This window comes from Amblyomma mixtum, chromosome 1, assembly GCF_055824585.1.
Source record: "Amblyomma mixtum isolate Tamu chromosome 1, ASM5582458v1, whole genome shotgun sequence".
NCBI lineage: Eukaryota > Metazoa > Arthropoda > Arachnida > Ixodida > Ixodidae > Amblyomma > Amblyomma mixtum.
In genome coordinates this window covers 273,670,585-273,692,707 of record NC_143012.1, presented here as the reverse complement: position 1 = coordinate 273,692,707, position 22,123 = coordinate 273,670,585, and the positions used below count along the sequence as shown (strand labels likewise).

The window sequence follows — 22,123 nt, the reverse complement described above, 5'->3', positions numbered from 1 at the left end:
ACTATGATGATGATGATGGCCGACGTTGATGATGATGATAATAATTATTTGATGGCAGTGCCTTTGTAGCAGGTAGACAAGGTGGTGTAGTAGATTATGCAACGCCATAAATTGTTAACAGTGGAACAATACGTCTCATTATTTTTTGCAAAATTTTACTAACCACTGCTCGTAAAATACAGATTTTTTTCTACACAAGTCTAAGAGTTAAAATTGGTTAAAAAAGCAAGTTAATGAGAGCGTTTGTGGTAAGCAAGTAAGTGAGAGGTCCTGATCTTTTTTGACTCAGGCCAGGCGTTTTTCAATGCCCCAGGTAATGTAGAAAGGGAAAAGAGAAAGCATTGAAACAAGTCTTTTGAGACTGCCAGAACAGCCCGAACAGCCATCAGAGGTGGCGCCACCTGAAATTCAGAGGGCCACCGCGGAGTGCCGAGTCATTTCGCTGCGCCCGGTCGGCTTTGTAAGTATTTCTCAGTTAGTTTTCGCTCATAACACTGCGTTCAACGTCGCTTGTTATTTTATGAGATATGAATTTTCAGTCAACGTTCCGTGATTGCGCCTACTTCCTCCTACAACTGAGAATTGTCTGATGCCCGTTGGGGCCGGGTATACACGGCCTACAGATCTTGCGCGCTTCTTACAGCGGTTCGTCTCTTTCAGATTTTTCTACAAACATGGATCGGTTGTTGAGATTAGGAGGAAACCTATCTGGCCTTGGCCAGGTGAGTTGCCCTTTCTGGACTCTGATGTGTTTTGCTGCGGACTTGTCGCCAGTGCACACTTGTCATGCCCGACGCGTACGCTGTAGTACAGCTCTAACATTCGCATTAACGCTTTTATCCTAGGCCCCTCCAGCCAGTGATGGACCGGTGGTTGACACGGCAGAGCAAGTTTACATCTCTTCCCTGGCGTTGCTCAAGGTGTGCGGTCCATGTCATACAAAATCGCGCAGCAGCGTTGCTCCGTGCTGCGCTCATGCTGCGTCATGTTTTCTCGATGTGTGAACTAGCATCCGTTTGGTTGACTAAGCTCAGAGAGCCGGTAACTTATCTGTTTACTGGATTTTACAAATGACATTTTGTATCTTAAGGTGCCTAATTTCTAGGCGCACCCTTTAGTTTTTGCCACACTATCTCTCTTCCTGCCAGATGCTGAAGCACGGCCGAGCAGGCGTCCCAATGGAGGTGATGGGTCTCATGTTGGGAGAATTTGTGGACGACTATACCGTCAGGGTGATAGACGTCTTTGCCATGCCCCAGTCTGGAACGGTAAGGCTCTACTTCAGTGCTCTTTCCAAGAATCCGTGTTTTACTTGAAAGATGCGTGGGCTACGAGGACTGTGTGCGTGCACCAAAAAAAATGTTCGCGTAGTTCAGCGATGGCACAGTATGCTCCATCATTGCTTGAGTTCTGCCCTTGCCTCTTTAAGGGAGGCCTTCTCGTCGCAAGCTTATTGTTTACGTAGCGTAGCTCTTAGTTCAAAGCTCAGTTAGCGCGCAAACACTTAAGGCCCTGCAATACGGCAAGGTTGGAGCTCAGCTGATTTGTGATGTTTATCAGCAGTGCCCGTGCCATTCATTAACAAAGCAAGGCCATAGCGGCTGTTGGGTGCAGGTAATATGGGCAGTGGCTATGGCGACAGCCAGTGAACTATGCAAGTCTCTCCGGTGCCTGATGTCATTTGAAACATTATCAGTGTGATCACATTCTGTGTCCACATCTGTGCTATGCCTCTGCACAGTGTTAATGGTATGGAAATGCATATTTTATGCTTTCAGGAGCGATTGGCTACTAATATTTTTAAAAATGACTACAATATTGCTGTTTGTTTTCATTTGCCTTCATTATGTAATGTGTGTGACAAAGAGCGTAAGAAGGCATTGAAATCTTGGATGTGAGCCACCACGGTAGCTCAGTGGTTATGGTGCTCGGCTGATGACCCGAAAGACGCAGGCTTGATCCCGGCCGTGGCAGTCGCATTTAGATGGGGACAAAATGCTAGAGGCCCATGTGCTGTGCGATGTCAGTGCACGTTAAAGAACCCCAGGGGGTCAAAATTCCCGGAGCCCTCCACTCGCCATCCCCCATAGCCTGAGTCACTTTGGGACATTACACCCCATAAAACGAAATCTTAGATGTGCTTGTAGTGCATAGAACACAGACATCAGCTGACTGTAGCACAGGACTACCACGGCATTCATTCTTTTCGCTGCTTTGTGTTTTGTATTCAGCACTTACTCCTATGTTTGAGCAAAAGTGCACCCTTTTAAGTGCATAACTGCAGAAATGCAAAAATAAGGCTGCGTTATTGGCAAATTTTTCTACTCGGCTGAGACATCTCTGTGCATTGTCTTGCAGGGTGTCAGTGTGGAAGCAGTAGACCCTGTGTTCCAAGCCAAAATGTTGGACATGTTGAGACAGACTGGAAGGTGAGTTCCCGCAGGTCATATCTGCTGCTCTGGTGGGCAACCGCAATTATGTCCTTGAGATGTGACCCACTTTTTCCCCAGACCCGAAATGGTAGTGGGCTGGTACCACTCGCACCCTGGCTTTGGCTGCTGGCTTTCGGGTGTCGACATCAACACACAGCAGAGCTTTGAGGCCCTCTCGGAGCGTGCTGTGGCAGTGGTCGTTGACCCCATCCAGAGTGTCAAAGGAAAGGTGTGTGTTTGCAGTTCCTCTTTGGCTACATACTGTGCAATAGATATAAGTGTACATTTCGAGCAGTGCTGCCTTTTTGGTGTCACTGCAGTTGCACTCATACATGCAGCGTTTCCTGTATTGTTCAGATATTTTTAAAATCTGCAAAATAGAACAGTAGGCTAGTTGGCATTTATGCATTGTGAAACACTGCGCATAAAATAGTGGAACATAAAATAAAAGTCAGAGGTACGATACTATTCCTGCCATTCCTTTGCACCGGGGGATGACAAGAAAGTTATTTTTTTTTATGCTAATGCTATACAAGCAAGCATATTTCACAGCAATGTTTTGCCATGAGTGATTTCAGTGTGTGAATGAGAATATAAGCGTTTGTGGCAAGTCGTTCATACGCTTGCTTGAGAGGCATTTGAACCAAAACAGTTTGTTTAGGTAAGGGCAAGTCATCACTGAGCAGCATAGGACACTCATGGAGGTGAAGGCTGGTTTGGGCTGTGGGCTTGGTGCCGTCAATTCCTAGCATATGTTTTCCTTTTTTTGTTGTGGTCGTTACTGTAATATTGTGGGCCTGCACTCGGGGTGACATGTGATGGGTGTGCAGAGTTCTGCTGTGAAATCGGACTGTGACCTCAATTACATCCAAAGTGTAAGCACTCGAATGCTTGAAGCTCAAGTTTTAATATCTTCTGTATTAAAACAGCACACTTTCATCAAGAGGCATGCAGAACTTGTGTTATGACCATGCATTTCTGTGTGAGAGCAGTTGGACTCGTAATGTGCACAAAATAATGGACAATTCGCTATAGTCGTAATAAGAAACTTTAACATGTGCAAAATACAGTGAAAATTCTGCTGATATTGCATCACTCAACACAACTCTGTAGCATTTTGCTACATCTTGTCACATTCTAGCCATTTTTTTTAGTCAAGTTTTACAACTTGTGGTCTGGTACGCACATCACATGCTGATGTGCTGTGTGGTGATATGCTGATTTGCTTGTATATTGTAAACCAGTTGACCAGTTGACCAGCTGACATAACTACAGCCAAACCTTGTTATAACAAATTATAATGAAACGGTTTGCAGCAAAATAATGGATGTAACGAAGGAATGACAATTCCCCTTGGAAGCTCAGTCAGCATGGGCTGTAACTAAACTACGGCTATAAAGAAGTAATCACCAGGCCCCTTCAACTTCATTATAACGAGGTTGTGCTGTAGTTGTTGTATTCTGTCGCTTACAGGTGGTGATAGATGCTTTCCGGCTCATCAACCCCAACATGATGGTGTTAGGGCAGGAGCCTCGGCAAACCACATCTAACCTCGGGCACCTCACAAAACCTTCTATTCAGGTAAGTCCAGCCTGAGCAGGGCTGTAGTATTGCACATTGCAGAACAGCGCACCTAACAATGGAAATTCCGAGAGGTGATGCTGGACAGGTTGGGTAGCATTTGGACAATGCAGTTAACGAATGATTTTTCACGCTCTCTAGACCTTGAAAACGTCTGAAAAATTGGACAGTCCAAAAATCAAATTTCACTGAAAAAATCACTAACTTATCGGCAATATGCTGGAGGAAAGGGTTATTAGTTCTGTGCACATTCTCAGTGATGTGACTGCTGTACCAATTGCACCAAACTGTGCCTAAAAGCAAAGCTTGTTCATGCTGCTACATGGCGACAGATTACAAGCAATCTGCGCCAAGAGTGTGCCAAAGCTCCTTATTTCCTTACAGGTCCGACAACCTTTGAATTAATGAGGTTTTACATTATGCCTTTATTTATTTATTTATTTATTATTTCGTGTACCCTCAGGGCCAGAGGCATTATAATTAGCAAACTAATTAGTAATACAAAAATGATTGCTCCTAGTTATACATTATTAGCTGTTGGGTTCTTGGTGTGCTGGTTAATAGTACATAATACACAAAATACAGCGCATCAATACAGTGAAAAACAAACAAACAAAACGCTCGTACAAAAAACAACAAGAAAAATGATTGCTCCTAGTTATACATTATTAGCTGTTGGGTTCTTGGTGTGCTGGTTAATAGTATATAATACACAAAGTACAGCGCAGCAATACAGTGAAAAACAAACAAACAAAACGCTCGTACAAAAAACGACAAGAATATAGAATTAAAAAAAAAAAAGATGATGCTCCTACTTATACAAAGTTTTCTAATGCTGTTTTGAAGCGTTGGTTGTCAGTAATGGTAGCGGTAGATGCAGGAAGGTGATTCCACTCAGCAGCTGTGCGCGGAAGAAATGACTGAGACATGGCATTGGTTTTGCAAAATGGAATTCCGACTTTGTTATTGTGATCTAGCCTTGATGAAATGTATTGGGGAGGGGAGATCAGTTCGTGGCGAAGTGAAGGATGATAAAATATCTTGTGAAAAAGTGAGAGTCTAAGGGCTTTACGGCGAGATGCTAAAGATGGCAGGCTGAGATTTAATTTCATTGCAGAGATGCTGGCAGTTCAGTTATAATTACATACAATAAAACGAGCAGAATTATTCTGGACCATTTCTAATGAGTGAATTAGGTGAAATGCCATAGTGAAATGCCAAAACGCTCCTGTACTATGGTATAGCAGTTCAATATGGTGTGTGCCATAGTTCATAGCATTACTTTGGCATGTAAAGATCTGTGAGTCACCGTACATCCTCACATAGCTCTATTGTTGGTTTCCACAGTTCTTGCTTTCAGTGTGCGGCATCTAAACTATAGTATTCTCCTTATTCTTTTTCTCGACAGGCTCTAATCCATGGTCTCAACCGTCACTATTACTCCATCTCTATTAACTACCGCAAGAACGAGCTCGAACAGAAGGTAAGTTTCCTGTGGCAATGATAAGAAAAACCGGGATCTCAGCTGCTGTTGTTAGCAATGATGTGATTGCGGCTCCAAGTGTGCCAGACTGCACCAAAAGGCAAAGCATGCGACATGCTACTACATTACGACAAAATACGAGTTATCTGCGCCAGAAGTTTGTATTTCCTTAAGAACAAAATTCTTATGCAGCACGTAGGCGGCACTAGAAGGGAACCTTTCCTTTTTTTTAGAATCTTCAATCAGTCCTTAGTATATACAGTCCAACCTCATTATAATGAAACAGCTTGGAACGAAATACTGGATAGAACAAAGAAATGATGATTCTCCTTGGAAGCTTGGTCAACACGGGTTATAACAAAGTTACTGCTATAACAAAGTAATTGCTCGGTCCTTTCAACTTCTTTATAACAAGGTTCAACTGTATGTGCTGGCAGTAGAGATGTAAAATTTCAAGAAATTTTGAATGGCATGAAAAAACCATTCTTTTCAGGGTTTTTTTCATGAAAAATTGGAAGTTTTGCAAAACGTGTTAAAAACAGATTTATTTGCAACAGCACAACGATCAATAATAATGCTCCGAAGTTCAGCCGAATATGCAGTTATAGATGTCATATTATGAAACAAACTTCTTGTTCTATTCCACCGAGAAGATAATGATTTGCACTCCAGGCGAACATGGATATATACATATCGTATTTGTGGAACGAACTTCCTGTTCTATTGCACCGACACGGGGAACATGAAAACTGATCTATAAGTAACTCCATATCGTTTTCAGAGTCACTGCCGCTGGATGCGGCACTACGCGCAGCAGCATGGATTGATGTGTTCACAGCTAGGTTCGACTGCACATACACGAGCTTTCGAACGCGTTCTCCTGAAAGCCTGTTGCGAATCCTTGTATGAACGTTTCCGAAACGTGACCAGTTTCGTTCGCAGCTGGCGGTTGATTATGGTATCTGCAGCAGTCTGCAAGCCAGAGGAGTTAGCGGCTGGTTGGTGCAAAGGCCTTGCCACCCCTGTCCTGGATCAAATTCCTGCGGATGTCCTGTACTCTGCTAAGTTGGGAATCAAGAAGCTAGGCTTTTGTTTGGCTAGAACCGCTTACGTGCACAGCAGCCTATGTTATTGATGCCGTGTGTGTCGCGCTGTAGAATTTGCAGTCATTTTGTTCTACTTCAGCCGTGAGTTCAAGTATTAGTGTGTTTTTAAGTCAAGCCTGGATCTTATATGTCACCTGGCCTCCAACCCGCTTACTCGCAGCGCGAACGTTTTAAAAGCACTACCTGGCACCGGCGATGACGACTGCTCTCCAATCGTTCAACGATGCAAACTGTTATGGTTTTCAAAGCAAAAACAAAAACCTAAACCGAAAGCAAGAAATCATAGAACCTTGAAATTGCATTGTGAAATTTTCGATGTTTCTTTCCATTTTTTGTCGTCTGAAAAAAACAAAAAAAAGCGTTTTTTTTTTCCAAAATTGCAGTGTTTTTTTCAGGCCTTCACATCTCTAGCTGGCAGACATCATGTCTTCTCCAGGCCAGTTGTCAGCCCACGTAATGAAAACAGAAGCGAAACAGGCCTGCAGCATGCAGGGATTTGCTCTGATCATCCCTCTGATGCACATTGCACACACATCACAAACGGCTCCGGTGTTGACTTGCACATCCTTGCTCGGCTGAAGTGAGGAAACGGCACGCTACCGCAGAGTTCGAAATGGGCATCGGTTTCGGTGTTCGTTTTGTTGCCTGGTGGCATGCATACGTCCCACGTGGGAAAGCCAACTTAAAGGACCGCTGAAAACAACTCCTGTCAGTTATTGTTCCTGGTAAAAATCTGCGGCTTTTTCTGGCCATGTTGACATTGTTTGTCTGGGAGGAAAAGACACATGTTTCACCAAGAAAATTGGATTTAAGAATTTTCATGTCAGTCGATTCAACTCATGGCGTCCTTACCGAATGGTAGAGCTGCCACGATTTGAAGGTAATGGCAGTGGAGCACAGCCTCTGTGATCTGTGACAAAAAAAATGTTGTCAACGTATGCATTTCTCTTGCAGAAGCAGCCTGTGATGGCGACACCTGTATTTAGCTTGCAACAGCCACGTGTCTTGATTAGTGGTTCAGTGATTAGAACATGGTGCACAGTTGATGCAGGCCAACTTCTGTTTGGGACCCCCCCCCCATACGGCCCCACTGCACACACAGGCATTCATGTCCCGGAGGCTCATGACTGACTAGTTTCACTCTATTCACCTGTTTTGAGATGTCTGCCAACACTGGTATTATTCTGCCGCAGAAGCTATCTTCATAACTCAGCCTGCTTTTAAAAATTAGTGGACGGCTTTCCTGTAACAACTGCTATATACACACAGTAAAACCTCATATAGATACGTTCCCGGTTCGTACGCTCAAAATTGCAATGTCTCATAGTTAGGGGTTGGACTTGTTGGTCTTAATCTTTGAAAATTCGGCGGAAAATGCGTTTTTTTTTTAGGTGAATATTAATTTTGATGGATAAATTACTGACTTCTTCCGGTGATTTGATGTCGCAATTCTGTGTGGTAAAAAAAGTCACTCAACTTTTATTTCGGAGTTTCTGTCAGCGTGAACAGTTTATTTACCAGTATTTAACATGCAAATGATACTATTTGGAGTCATGCTTGTCGGAGGATGCTACCGGCATTAAAGAAGTGACCCAAGTTAAATGAGATTGCTGGTAGACAAAAATGCAAGTGGAAGTTGTGGGGTTTAAAATGGGGGAGATAAACACGTATTCCCCGTTTAAGCGCGGCTGACACAGTTCAAAACCGCGCGGACCCCACCCCGTGGTCGCGTACGCTACTGAGCGCACGCCGACCACGGCGGGCCGTGCTCTACGGGAACAAAGGAACGACACACTGGCTGACACAAACAAGGCATTTATTGCTATAGCAACAATAACGCCAGCTAGCAACAAAATACACTGAGGAATCTGGGATGTCCGACTCACCAGCACGGCCACGAGCGAACGTCCGCCCACGCGAGGGCAAAGGGATAAACTCCGAGGTCGAGCGGGACGAGCTCGGCGGGAGTAAGTTCCGACCGAGGCGCCCGTCGACGAAGAGCGAAGCTGCGAGCGAAACGTCCGTTCGCTTCCCGTTGCCGAGGGAGAAGAGAGCCCGTCGCTCCCCGCGAGCGCGCAGCAAAACGCCATCCGTGGCGCTGGTGTCGCTGCGACGCGAGCGCCCTCCCTTGTTAGTTACAGTAACCGAACCGAGAGGAGTGCTTTTCGGGGGGGGCAGCTAACAACAGTGGGGTGCGTTGAGGGAAAGCGAACGCAGGGGACGAAGGCGTCCCCACATCCCCCCAACCTTAAATAGACCCACGCGCCTGCAAGTTACATGCTATGGAGGAGTCTCCTGGTCTTCATGCACTTGAGGCAGGTCGTGCAGCGGAGGTCACGCCGACAGAGTGCACGCAGTCTTCCGCGGTATTCCGAAGGCGACGTGAAGGTCTCCGCTGGGACGACTCGCATGGCCCGCGGACTATGTGCCCGCAGGCCCGCGAAGAGGAGGGCCGGTTGACCACTGCAGTCCAAGATTCCGCAGTAGTCGCCAGGGCAACAGCAGCCAGAGGTGGCTGCTGTCTGGTCTCGCCACAGCTGCCCCGGATGGATGCGGCGAACAGGATACAGGCCGCTCCGTCGCAGCAGGCGGCAGCGAGACGATGTGCACAGGACAGCAAGCCGCAGTGGCTCCGCTGGATCTGAAAGATTGCCAAAACACACTCCGCATGCCTTTAACGTAGGTCACGGGAGGGGAAACGGCGTACACAAAGGCCTGGTGGCTCAATGCTCAACTCGCTAGCAAAACGTGTCGGGCGGCTGTGCAACGCAAAGTTCGAGTGAACAAAGCCCTTTCTTGAGTTGAACGAGAATGCTTGGTTCATGCGAGGTTAAAAAAAACAGGCGGCCAGCAAAGTGCGCCCCCTCTCAATACCACGGTCCGGTGGTCGTGTCACTTTTGACAAGGTGCAGGCGGCTATGAATAGCCTTAGGCCTCACTACCACTGTGAAGGTCGACGACCCCCAACAAAAGAAAGACCCGAAACGGGTTTCGTGCGCGCAGCCGCGAGGAGACATCAGCGTTGTGGGGTGGTCCTCCCCGCTCACTGCACGAAGCAGCTGCTGAGTGATCGGCGCCCACCGTATCGGACGGTGTCGGAACGCCCGGTGCCGAGCTGCAATACCAGCGAGCTCGTTACGGCACCCGTGGCCACAGGCCACCCGGCTCCCAGAGCCGCGACTCCCAGAGTCGAAAAAGAGACAGCGAGAAAATATATACAGAAAACTCGGACCACCCACGCGGCTTCCGTACTCACTCGCTTCGGGCTCGGCAACTCCGCGGGCGCTAGGCCTCGCGCTCCCTCGATGCGGACCAAGTGGTTCTTGAAGAAACTCCAGGAAGAAAACTTCACAAAAAAAACATGCTGAGCATGTCGAAAAGTTCAAACATGCTGCAGCGCAATACACCTCGCACTCAAGAAAGCATGCCGCAGGTCCTAGCGATCAAAATTCACTCTAGGCCTAGCACTTGTCAAGTCCGGACAAAGAGCGTTCCTCGAACCGAACAGACTGTCGTCCAATGTTCCAAGAGCAGGCCCCACGTTGGGCTGCCAGATGTGGGGTTTAAAATGGGGGAGATAAACACGTATTCCCCGTTTAAGCGCGGCTGACACAGTTCAAAACCGCGCGGACCCCACCCCGTGGTCGCGTACGCTACTGAGCGCACGCCGACCACGGCGGGCCGTGCTCTACGGGAACAAAGGAACGACACACTGGCTGACACAAACAAGGCATTTATTGCTATAGCAACAATAACGCCAGCTAGCAACAAAATACACTGAGGAATCTAGGATGTCCGACTCACCAGCACGGCCACGAGCGAACGTCCGCCCACGCGAGGGCAAAGGGATAAACTCCGAGGTCGAGCGGGACGAGCTCGGCGGGAGTAAGTTCCGACCGAGGCGCCCGTCGACGAAGAGCGAAGCTGCGAGCGAAACGTCCGTTCGCTTCCCGTTGCCGAGGGAGAAGAGAGCCCGTCGCTCCCCGCGAGCGCGCAGCAAAACGCCATCCGTGGCGCTGGTGTCGCTGCGACGCGAGCGCCCTCCCTTGTTAGTTACAGTAACCGAACCGAGAGGAGTGCTTTTCGGGGGGGCAGCTAACAACAGTGGGGTGCGTTGAGGGAAAGCGAACGCAGGGGACGAAGGCGTCCCCACAAAGTTCACTGCTAAAGCTAGGTGCTGGAATGAGCGAGAGGGCAGAGCATCACATGGTCTACATGTTGATGGCAGCGACGAAACTGCCGCTTAATTGTCACAGTAGCCAGAACATGATACTTTTTCGTGCCGCCTATCCACACTTTTGAGTCAGTGTTGTATATGCAGTTCATAAACCTACTTAGCAAACTAACTGCTCTAAGCAGGCGATGATAGTGAAGAAACAGTGCTTAGCTATAGCAGGCGGCAAGGGGGTGGTGCTTCCCGGTCAGCAGAGGTGTGTACGCTAGCAGAGCAATACCTCAGATCGCACAACTGTGCTGCTTATCCAACATTGCAGCCGCAACTTATACACCAGAAAATACGGTATAGACCTGCGCCAAAAGCTGCTCCAAAGTGACTGCAGCCGATCGCTAGTGCTGTTGAGCTGTGTGTGTCTATATTTAGCAGTTTCCCTTGTGCCATGCAGATGCTGCTAAACTTGCACAAGAAGAGCTGGACAGATGGGCTGACCTTGCAGGACTATGACCAGCACTGCCAGGTCAATGAGAGCACTGTGGCAGAGATGCTGGAGCTTGCCAAAGCCTACAACAAGGTCTGTACTCATCTGTGCATTGTTCCGCACTTTCCAGTTCCACTGCTTCTACATATTCTGTTGTGCTCAGAACTCATTCCTGCCCTTTTTCTTCCAACATGGCATAGAAATAAAATTGTGCAAGAACTTGTGTCAGGTTTGGTATCATGACTTTCTGCTGGATCTTGCATTCCATGCCCATCCGGCCTCAAGTTACCATTGCTGCGTCTTCTTTCTGTACCTCGCATGGAACAGTGGGAAATTTATAGCAGTGGCTTTATGCAGTTAGTTTGCCTGTAAAATTTGCCATTCATTTTTAAAGCATGGTTCATGCAGTTCTCATCAGCTGTTCGTACTTTAACAGCTCTTGGAAGAGAAGAGCCCAGTTAGGTTAAATAATGCCAAGTTACAGTTAGTTGCAGCAGTAAATGCAGGTTGCCAAGTCTTCGTTTAGGTTGGTAGGCAACAATGCATGGTTATCCTGTGGCAATGTGCTAGTATCTCCTTTGGCATTTTGCTCAGTGCCATGGGTTTTTCATGGAAGGTAGGCACCCTTATGAAGCACTTCATGCTTGGGCCCTATTCTAGACTGGCAGCTTGTTCTTATTTAGGAAGTTGTGGTCGTTCACAGACTGCCAATTGCTGTAGTAGTGTAAGCATTGCAATTAAAACCTTATTGGTGAATTGGCTGCAACTCATCCTTGAACCGTCTTCATACTTTTAGTTTTCATAGACAGCATTCTCTCATTTTAAAATGCTGGCTCTTTGAAAATAGATGGTGTCTTATGGCCATTCATGGCAGTGGTGGCAGTAGTGCATCTACATTAGGATCTATTTTCTTTGATATCAGTTCATATGTAAGTATGGGAGTCTGCATATTATTTGCAGCTGCATAATTTCTCTTGAAGAATAATATGTGCTGTCTAGCTCGTTAGTGGTTTCTAGCCTTGCTGCATGGTTGTGGAAGCTGCAAGTTTTTTTTTTTTATTCTGGAACAGTGATGTTTTATTGGTGGCCACTGAATTAGTGCAAACTGTTGCTGTGCAGGGAATTTTTTTCAGTCATAATTTCAAAGCCTTTGCATCTTTTTTTGCCGCAGTCTCTGGAAGATGAAGAGAAAATGACACCAGAGCAGCTGGCCATCAAGAATGTTGGAAAGCAGGTGAGAATGAAGAGTATTCAAAGAATCATAATGATTTTGTTTACCACATCTAAAGCGACTGCCTGCCAGGCCGTCTTGGTCACCCAGATGCAGTGTAAGTCTGTGGCAGTAGAAGGCTTGAGTTATGGCTACTCTGTCGTCGACCTGCCAGGCACTGCAGATTTACCAAAGAGAGGCTCATTGTGCAGGCTTAAACTCTCGTGGCAATGTTCTGAATGAGACGGTACGGAGGGATCTAGTAAAAGTCGCAGTTCTTCTTCACCATCTCGCCTCTGTGAGGTGCTAGTTTGTTTGGCATTGGACATGAAGCACACAGCTAGACAATGGACGTACGATTACACATGGATGAACGGAGGATATGGACTTCAATAAAATTTCAGAAACAATACATGAAAAAAAAAAAAAAGCAGTGAAGAAACAAGCTTCGCACTCAGCTACCAAAGCTGACACAAGAAGTAGCACGCAAGCTCGAAATTTGCTCTTCATGATGTCTCAAAGCCAGGACCTGTCTACTTCCTTCGATGAAACCTGAACAAAAAACGCATAACAGCATGCAACACATTTTTAAATAACCATCTTCGAAACTTCCAGAAGTGGGCGGTGGTGCTAGGGAAGGGAGGAGGTGCCGCAGCATGCATTAAGCTGCGGCTCCCACCTCCTCCTGAGAGTGCTCAAACCCTCTCAAAAATCTGTCCACGTGTGCCCCGCTTTGCGAAGGACACAGGGAGAAGAGGGCCTGGACCGTGACCTGGGTTGTGCCTACAGGCACGTGTGCCTTCAGGAGTGTTCAAAAAAGTTTTTCCTTCTTTCTCTGTAGCAGCCTTACAGAAGTGGTCCTCCTCTGAGGTGTGCGAGGCAGTGGAAAAATTTGTGCATGAGAGACGCTTAAGTGAAATGCCACACAGTTGCTACTGCATGCACCTGCAGTGTGTGGACACCTAGTAGGTGCAGCACACTCCAAACATGCTTGTTGCACACCAAATACACAGCCAACATGGACAAACTTGCCCCTGATGTAGCTTGGCTGAAGAGTGCAATATGCCACAACTGCCCGCTTTGACACTTGGCACACGGCATACAATTTTTGACCTGGTAGACCACCTGCTGGAGGCCAGGCAAGGCCAGCAGAATTCACAGATGGTTCTGGCAATAACCGCGAGCTGAAGTGAGCTTCAGCTTTGGGACGTAATGAAAGCTGCAAAGCACCGACTTAAAACATTGCTGGTGCACTTGTGATGACCTCTACGACGCTCGGCCTGGCAGCAGTGAACAGACTCCATGCTTCAAAGGTTAATTGACCACTTTTTGTTTTTTTGTTTGTTTTTTCCCCCAATTTCGGCCCAATCATTAAGTTTCTTGATCGCTTGATACAAAGGCCTGGTCAGTAATATCGCCATCAGTAACCACATTTTTGTTTCAAAAGGTTGATTCATTAGTTCACATATCAGTGGGCAGAAAAGGAAGCTGTTGGGAGTTTGTAACATTTCCAACCAGACCATTCGAGCGAGGACCCAATAAAAAATAACTACCTAAGTGTTAGGCAACAGCAGTGGCAAGATGGAATTCGGGTGGAAATCGGCATGCTGCAATGTTCAAGTCTGGTTCTGCAGACCCTCAACTGGGCTGGTGTGAGTGCAACACCACCATTATGATTAACCCTTTGATAAGTTGCATAACCCCCTCTGCTTAGTGCATGGGGCCTGGCATGTGGCAGTGAACTTCTAACATGCACCGAGTCAACTCTCAGGTCTTTTTTTAGCTTCTCGGGAGTGTGGATGACAGCTGTGCAACCACTATTCTCCGCAGGACCCCAAGCGACATCTGGAAGAGCGGGTGGACGTCCTCATGACTTCAAACATCGTTCAGTGCCTCGGAGCAATGTTGGACACTGTTGTGTTCAAGTGATGACATGTTCTTATTTAAGACAAAAGTGGTTGCAACTGCAGGGAAGTAGACGGGTGCCTCTGGCACTTGTGAGAGAGGGAACAAGAAAATGGAGAGTGGGCACCTACTGGAGTGCCTAGTCCAATGCATGGCAGTGTGTGTGTGCTATTAAACTGTTTTGCAACCAACAACATGTTTGTTTTAGCATTGCTCTGGCTGCTTGATTGAGCGTAGGCGTTGCTGTAGTGGAGGGCTCTGGATAATTTTGACCACCTGGGGTTCTTTAACGTGCACTGACACTGCACAGTACATGGGCCTGTAGCATTTCGCCTCCATCGAAATTCAACTGCTGCGGCCAGGATCAAACCAGAGTCTTTCAGGGCAGCGGCCAAGCACCATAACCACTGAGCCACTGCGGTGGCTGTTATAATAACAATTGCAGTTTAAGATCAAACATTTTTTTTTCATTCCTGCATTCAGTATTAACTTTTATATTCAAAGAAATGTGGGGAATCCCTGGCCACAATGCAAGCAAGACTGATCAGCATGTTGCTAGTGTAGCTGAGACAAGTGACCTGTGCCCAGATGTCTTTCACATGCCTGGTAACAACTGTGCATAGTGCAGTGTGTGTGCTAGCCTTGTAGAAAAACTAGATGGTGACAGCAGTGTCTGTAACAGCATAGTTTATTACACTGAAGTGTGGTTTATGTACAGGGCAATGAGAACAGTAGAATGGTCACAAAACTGTGCAGAGGTTTAGATATGTTGCAGTCTTGTGTGGTCAATCTTCTCGAGTTCCACAAGGCTGACACGTGTGTCAGGAAATATACACAGTAATTATTGCACCCCAAAGCAATGCCACACACCTGTTGCAAGCCTGAAGTTGGTCAATTTCTCTTCCCAGCAGTAATCCCAGTACTTCGTGTAGTATTTCAAAGATTTCTAAACAGACACCCCACAAGAAAAGAGGCAATCCAGAACATGCCTGTCAAATGCAGTATAGTCTCAAGTACCGCATTTTACTTTTACTCTCATATTGCATTCCCCGCTGCACAAACATGCAATCAGGTGCGCGCAGGGCAGGCTTGGGAAGGTCGGCGAGGCCACGTCACCGAGTGCGGCTGCGAAAGGTGAGTGGTGTAAAAAAAAAAAATTAGGAAATTCATTTGTGAATTGGTTCCAGTTAAGAAAAGTCAACTGCGCGCTTTACCGTACGAATAGCAGCAAGAGCAACTTCCAATAACCTTTGGAGTGGGCGTTGCGCCAGAATCCGAAACTGCTACACGTTGGACCATTTTCTTTGCCGCTACTCAACAGGGATGCATGCAAAGGCAGTTTTACGCCTTGTATCTCTGCTGTTCAACTGCTGGCACTGTGATTGAACCGTTTCATTTATATTGCTTTAAGCTGTGCATGTGCCGTCATGCCATCACATGGGGAACTACATAACATGAATCTGGGACGGGCATGGCAGGGGAGTTTTTTTTTTTTTTTTTCTGCCAGCGAGGGGCAGCAGTAACGGGTCAACTTGTTTGCGCTAATACGCCGTATACATTGCGTGTAATGATCTTTGCAGAGTATTTTAAGACTTGTTCACGAAATCTCCCCATAATTTGCGTACCCCCTTTTGGAAGTCTTAATTTTAAGAAGAAAAGAAAAATGCACGAATTACGGAAGTAAATAAGGTACCTCAGAATGCAGACGAGCACACGTTAGGTTCTGGATTATCGCTTGGCCCCAGCCGCCACTGTTTGGCACTCAGTGTTCAGTCTCCAATCGCCGACGGTTCAAATACCTCAGCTGCTGCTCTCAAATTTCACAGTACTGCGTATCGTAAGCGACCAGTAATTTTTATGTGACGTCAAAAAAAATTCAGTAACTGGAAAAACCTAGTGTTATTATTAGTTATTCAATTCGAAAGGTTGACAGCGCATTCTATTCATTTCAAATTATATTGCACATATATTATTTGATATGTTCGACGAACCAAATAGGAGGATACCTGAATCGCTATTAGAAAATTTAGAACATTCACAAGCCCGTAGCAAAAATGACACCAAGTTCAAATTGTGAAAAGGATACGGCTTCAGCTGCTCTGCAAATGCCTTCATCTCGTCACCCAACGATTCCTGCATAAGAGACATTGTTAATAAGCACACTAGTACAATGTGCACACTGAGTCTTTATTTATTATTTTTATAACAGTATGCCTTGGACAAACTACACAAAATCCTGAGTGAAGTCTTCAGTAATCGGACCTTAGCAAGTAATGACACATTACTGGTTTCAAAACTAAATCATTCCTTCCTGTTCACAAAATGGAGGCGACAGTAATACACTGGAAGGCCCATGTAGTACTGCTTCCTTTAAAAGCCGAGACGTACCGCCGACCTATTGCACCCATGACCTCGCCAAAATCAGGACATGCCAACTACGAGAACAATTTCTTACCTGTCCTGCTGGGGCAATAACACTCAGCTCTATGATGTGAGAGTTTGAGACAGGCTCTATGCTTTCTGGGTTTCCCTGCTGCACCAGCTGTGGATGGACAGAACGGCAGGATATGCACGCCCGCAAGAAAAGAATAATAGAGACTGCCTTAGAACGCATGAACGAGGTTTATCCCCAGCAAGTGGACCCCTGATACCCTTGGCAGCAACAACCCTTCCAAAAGGCCACCGCAGCAAGTGATGCCTCATTATCAGACTACCTTAACACATTCACTCCATCCTGTATTCATGCTATGGCCCCAAATACTGAGTCACGCAATGAAGGCATGGGACAGCTCATATTTTTCAGAAAGCCTACAAAAAGCACACATGCCAGGTCGCTGTTGCCGCATGTTGGCAGTTCCAAGAAGCTTGCTTCACTGCTCGATCCTGGCACAGCCACATACGCACACAGGTATTAAAGGTGCACTGAAGAGGATTCTGAACTTGTCTTTTTGCCGCGGGAACTCGATCTACACGTTCCTAGCATTCTTAGAAACAGAGGCTTATTGCCCTGTGTGGCCGATTTCCCCAATTAAATCGAATTAACGTCCGGCTCCCGCCTTTTTTTTTTAATTCTCCCTCGTACGGTGGGCGGAGTCGACCAAAGCGTGGAGCGCCTTTCACCCAGTCCCGTGGAGGCTTTGCTTTCGCTTTATTTAGTTTTTAGGTCTCCATGAATAAATAGTTTCATTCACAGATAATATAGCCGCAAAATAAGCCCGAAGGAATAAAAATACGCGCGGACTATTTGCTACTACGGACTACTACGTATTACTCCGCCGATGGCAGAGCGGCAAGCCGCCACGGGACTGGGTGAAAGGCGCTCCACGCGTTGGTCGACTCCGCCCACCGTACGAGGGAGAATTAAAAAAAAAAAAGGCGGGAGCCGGACGTTAATTCGATTTAATTAAGCAAATCGGCCACACAGCGCAATAAATCGACGTTTCTAAGAAAGCTTGGAACGTGTAGATCGAGTTCCTGCGGCAAAAAGACAAGTTCAGATTTCTCTTCAGTGCACCTTTAAGGCTCCGAAAATCACAGCCGTATGCCTGTCTACCTGTATGTGCTTCTGGATAAAAAGAAATGTCGGCTGGCTTCTTCTCGACACACGCTTTGAGGGAAGCCTGATCAGAAAACGATCGAAAAACCAACATGTACTGGCCATTTTATGAAATTAGCTTTCGTCCAGCTCGGCACTGTCTGAAGGATCTTGCTTTCCATTAATTTCAATGTGGCAAATACTGAAGCTGAAGGCAAAAAGTATATGATTCTTAACCCTTTCAGCCACAACTTTTTGTTTTCATTTAAAACTATTATTTTTTCCGCCTAAATAGCATATTCGGACCTCAAGAACAACAATTTGTTCGTATTCCAGCGCAAAATACCAGCAGTTAATTTTACATACATGTGCAAAATTCTGTACAGACAGTCGGAGTGGTTGGAAATAGCAACATAGAGAAATGCCAAGGCTTGCCAGATAAACCTGAGGGATCATGTAATCAGTTTGTTTCGAAGATGCGCCTCGCACTTGAAATTGATTTTTTTTAAAAGTGACACTATTACTTGTGCCGAAATCTGTCTGCATAAAATGACAGACATGTTGTTTACTCTTCGCTGTACGGCATAAAAAACGAACCTATTTGCAAGAATGATGCTAAAATCACTTGAAACAAAGTCATTGCTAGGTACAGCAAGCTGTCAGAAAAAGCTGCAAGTTTGCTGTGTATACAACTGTGTACAAATCGGTTTAAAGGGTTAATACTGGATACATGCCTAACAAAGTAAACGAGAAACTAGCAGCTAAGCAAAAGAGGGAGGCATCTACGAATTGGAAGAAACATACCTACTTCCTACAGATTAAAACTTTGGTGTCATTTCTTACCCGAAATACTTTGGCAACGATGACTTTCATACGCCCTTTCTGAAACATATGTCCTTTCAGGACAAATTCAAAGTCTAACCTGGAAAAAGAAGTGAAGTTTGTCAGTTATATTCAGGAATCAATGACAGCAAAGCAGAAATCATGAGCCCAAGTATGTCCACTGCAGACAGTAGCCTCCTCCACCTTACCCCTCCAAACTTCCTAAGCCTGACCATCTCATTCTGCTGCCCCTGCTAGGTATACTTTCTCTCAGAATCCACCACACTACCCTAAAGATCCACCAGCTATCTGTTGCACACATTACATGCCCTGTCCATTTCCTCAGAGTACCGGCATTCACTACCAAAAACGGTACGCATGCTGCATAATCATTAAAGAACTGCTCCATTAAGTTTTGCACAAGTGCTTGCATTGCTTAAAAAGTATAGCCGAGAAACAGGTCCACAAGTAAAATGGAACAAAGTACCCTGGGGAGGACTGACACGCCTGTCTGATGGCACAGAGAGAGAAAAAGAATTCAGCTTTTGGGGGCACAAGAAGACCACCATCTTTCGAGGTATCAGCCAGATTTGAGGGAGAAAGTGGCCTCAGCCTAATAATATTCATGCTAGACCATCTGCACCTTTCTGATTCATTTCCTTGACAAACTGCAGCAAGGCTCACTAACATTTATGAATGTACAGTGCAAGTCTACAAGAAGGTACTGAAGTTGAATGTGATTTGTGCTTACTCCTGAATATTACTGTTTATACCGGACTACTCATTTCAATTTGGGGCCCCCTTACTGCACAATTAAAGCAAAAGGTTTAGGTAAAAGGGACAGTTTTTACTGAATGCGCTTTGTCAGTGCATTGCAAGAGATGAAGGACGGGGTAAGGGACACACATGAGATGAATGTTGAACTTCAACAGATCAGCAGATGAGTATTCGTCATTGAATAAGCTGGAAAAACACATTCAATCTGCAGCAATCAACTAGCCTGTTTTTTTTTTTTAATTTAACGCAGTTTTTACACCTAGGCTGAGAAAAGGGAGAAAAAAATGCTTTTGTACAAAAAATAAAGGCAGAGAATATTTCCCAGCCTTTAATTTAGACGTTGGCACTGTAGGCTAAAGGTCATTCGTTGCAGCTGAGTGACTATACAGTGAGATATGGCATTAAAAAATTTCATGTGCAGCCATTGACAATGTGGCCGCAATGTGTCGGGTTTAACGCCCAGAAGCTCCGTGTGGGCTATGACAGAGTGGAGAACTGTGGAGAAGTTTCCTATTAGGGATCGGCAGCATTTCAAAATACTGCAGGCCAATGCTTGGCCCAAGCAGAAGTGAATTCCTGTTGTTATAAAATATTAGCAGCACACAGATACAAAACATACACAAAAATACATTTAGCAGGTAAAGAGACATTGTAATGCATCAGTAGAATTTTTGTGAGGATGAAACAGATGTTGGTAACAAATTCCAACCTTGCACTGTTCAAGGGAAAAAGATTTAAAAACTGTTAGTTTCGGCGAAAATGGGAGCAAGTGAATACTCATGAACGTTAAGAGTCCTTTTCTCTAGAGGAGGGTTAATGCATTCTGGGAGCTCGAGTATTTTTTCCCGTTAAGCTATTATAGAAAAATGTTAATCGAGTACTCTTTTTGCGTGTTTCCAGTGTTTGAATGTTATTTAAGAGCATTAACTGCGAAGGGGTCTTCCCTTCTAAATTTTTCGTGTAAAAAACTTACAGCTTTCCTAACGACTTTGTCAAGCTGCATTATGTCTTTCTAAGTGTACGTGTCCAACACTACTGAAGCATCACAACAGTTTCACAGTCCTCGTGCTCCTGAATTCCAAGCATGAGAGCACATGAAAACATGGCCCTAACAATTTTTTGCAGCAGGCCTATTTCAGAACGTTGTTTCAGTGAAAAAAAAAAAAAAAACATGCTAGTACGGAAAGTGTCATGTAGCAGACGACTCACCGAAAACCCAGCTCATTAAGAAAGCTTGCAACGTTGTTTGACGTACTAACATCAATGCAACTTCTCACAACGGTGTGCCTGCTTTTGTCCCCAACTTCAGGCTGTCCCAAGTAGCGGAGGTGCCTGAAAATGACAATGTGCCCCTATGAACTTCTTGCAGATGACTGCTGTCATCACTCCATGCTTCTAAAAACAGCTGAGAATAGCACTAGACGGGCCAGTTAACTTCACAGATTGATATAACAGCACACTGAGTAAGCCAAGAGTTTTCATCTCTGAAGAAAGCCACTGTCCACCTTTTCTAGAACTCGCAACTTAAGCTAAAAAATTCCAGCGAGGTGCCTTAGTATAACATGCTTACCACGGCATCTGTGGGCTGTCAAGCGACTGCCTTGCTCTCACAGTGAGTGGTGTTCCCGTGGGCCCTCCTGCACAAACCCATAAGGTTTCCCGTTGCTCGACAACAACAAATTGGACGAGAAAATGTTCCTCAACAAAAGTTCATTTCACCGAGCAATGTGCTGCTCTAAGCAGCACATTTCTTGCATGCATATTTTTGTATTTGCATGGTGAAGAAAACAGAAAACGTTACAGATGTACGAAACGCACCACCTCAAAACAATTTGCGCATGTTTGAAAGCTTTGCATCTCTCTATTTTTTTTTTTTCTAAGAAGGCACAATCGTACGATTTACTACAGCAACATGCGTAACAACATATCTAGAATGACAGCATGCCCAGTGCGTCAATACAAATTTCCGCAGTGCCCTTTCGTCACTCTCTCTCATCGTCGCCTACCACATAACAGGACGTTGCTATCAGTCCAAACGACAGCTTCAAAATCGCGCAGATCCGAAACAGCACCCACTTATCTGAAAGACCATTTCGTAGTCGTGGAAGGACTCGATTGGAGAGTCAGAGTTGTCGCAGAGACCTCGCAGCCGGTGAAGAAGCACTTCGCAAGCAGCGTCCATGATGCTGCCCTGCAGCAGATACTCCATCACGGGCACGAGACCGCGGCGAACCGTGGGCGGTGTGGTCTCCATTCTTGGCGACGGGCTGAGCCAAAAGTTGAATGAGTGAAATGGGACGCGAAACGCGCTTTCTGCGAGTGGCGACTTCGTTACAAACACGGAACAACTCTATCAACTGCGAAGACTGTCAACAAACTTTGCGCCATGTTTGCCGGTCACTGGCTGGCTTTTAGCGCGGATTGGATTAGATTGGATTAAAAAACATAATTCACAAAACTGAAGAGAGACGTTAAACGTACGCCAGAAAGTTTGAAATATGCAACCGCTCTGTGGTAAACATATGCAGCAAGTCTGGAAGCTTACCTACAGTTCGCAAACAGGTAAGCAACGCCTGTTTAACGGCGCGAATTTTAAAATCGTAAGCAGTGATGTGGG

General features: G+C 45.7%; 2 protein-coding genes across 2 annotated transcripts; one reads left to right on the top strand and one right to left on the bottom strand.

Moving 5' to 3' along the window:
* The first annotated feature begins 344 nt into the window (after positions 1-344).
* Positions 345-14,566, top strand: Rpn11 (regulatory particle non-ATPase 11). Its single transcript, XM_089566022.1, has 11 exons — positions 345-460; positions 661-722; positions 846-920; positions 1,149-1,268; positions 2,359-2,429; positions 2,511-2,661; positions 3,906-4,013; positions 5,422-5,496; positions 11,225-11,350; positions 12,429-12,491; positions 14,298-14,566. The coding sequence occupies exons 2-11, from the start codon at positions 675-677 to the stop codon at positions 14,394-14,396; spliced, it is 936 nt and encodes a 311-aa protein (XP_089422148.1). The 5' UTR covers positions 345-460; positions 661-674; the 3' UTR covers positions 14,397-14,566.
* A 480-nt stretch (positions 14,567-15,046) lies between these two features.
* On the bottom strand, positions 15,047-22,055 carry MED18 (mediator complex subunit 18). Its single transcript, XM_089566021.1, has 7 exons — positions 21,583-22,055; positions 21,077-21,143; positions 20,716-20,838; positions 18,751-18,829; positions 16,828-16,914; positions 16,459-16,505; positions 15,047-15,181 (listed from the first exon to the last, which is right to left on the bottom strand). Exons 1-7 carry the CDS (start codon positions 21,758-21,760, stop codon positions 15,133-15,135), a joined length of 630 nt encoding a protein of 209 aa, XP_089422147.1. The 5' UTR covers positions 21,761-22,055; the 3' UTR covers positions 15,047-15,132.
* Between the last annotated feature and the right edge of the window lie 68 nt (positions 22,056-22,123).

Coding starts and splice junctions, on each gene's coding strand:
- MED18 (XM_089566021.1), bottom strand. CDS start 21,760: ATGGAGACCACACCGCCCACGGTTCGCCGCGGTCTCGTGCCCGTGATG. Junction 16,915..18,750: donor TCGTTGCCAAAGTATTTCGG/GTAAGAAATGAC, acceptor GTCCATCCACAG/CTGGTGCAGCAGGGAAACCC. Junction 16,506..16,827: donor TTATTGCCCCAGCAGGACAG/GTAAGAAATTGT, acceptor TCTCTTATGCAG/GAATCGTTGGGTGACGAGAT.
- Rpn11 (XM_089566022.1), top strand. CDS start 675: ATGGATCGGTTGTTGAGATTAGGAGGAAACCTATCTGGCCTTGGCCAG. Junction 2,662..3,905: donor TCCAGAGTGTCAAAGGAAAG/GTGTGTGTTTGC, acceptor TGTCGCTTACAG/GTGGTGATAGATGCTTTCCG. Junction 12,492..14,297: donor TCAAGAATGTTGGAAAGCAG/GTGAGAATGAAG, acceptor TATTCTCCGCAG/GACCCCAAGCGACATCTGGA.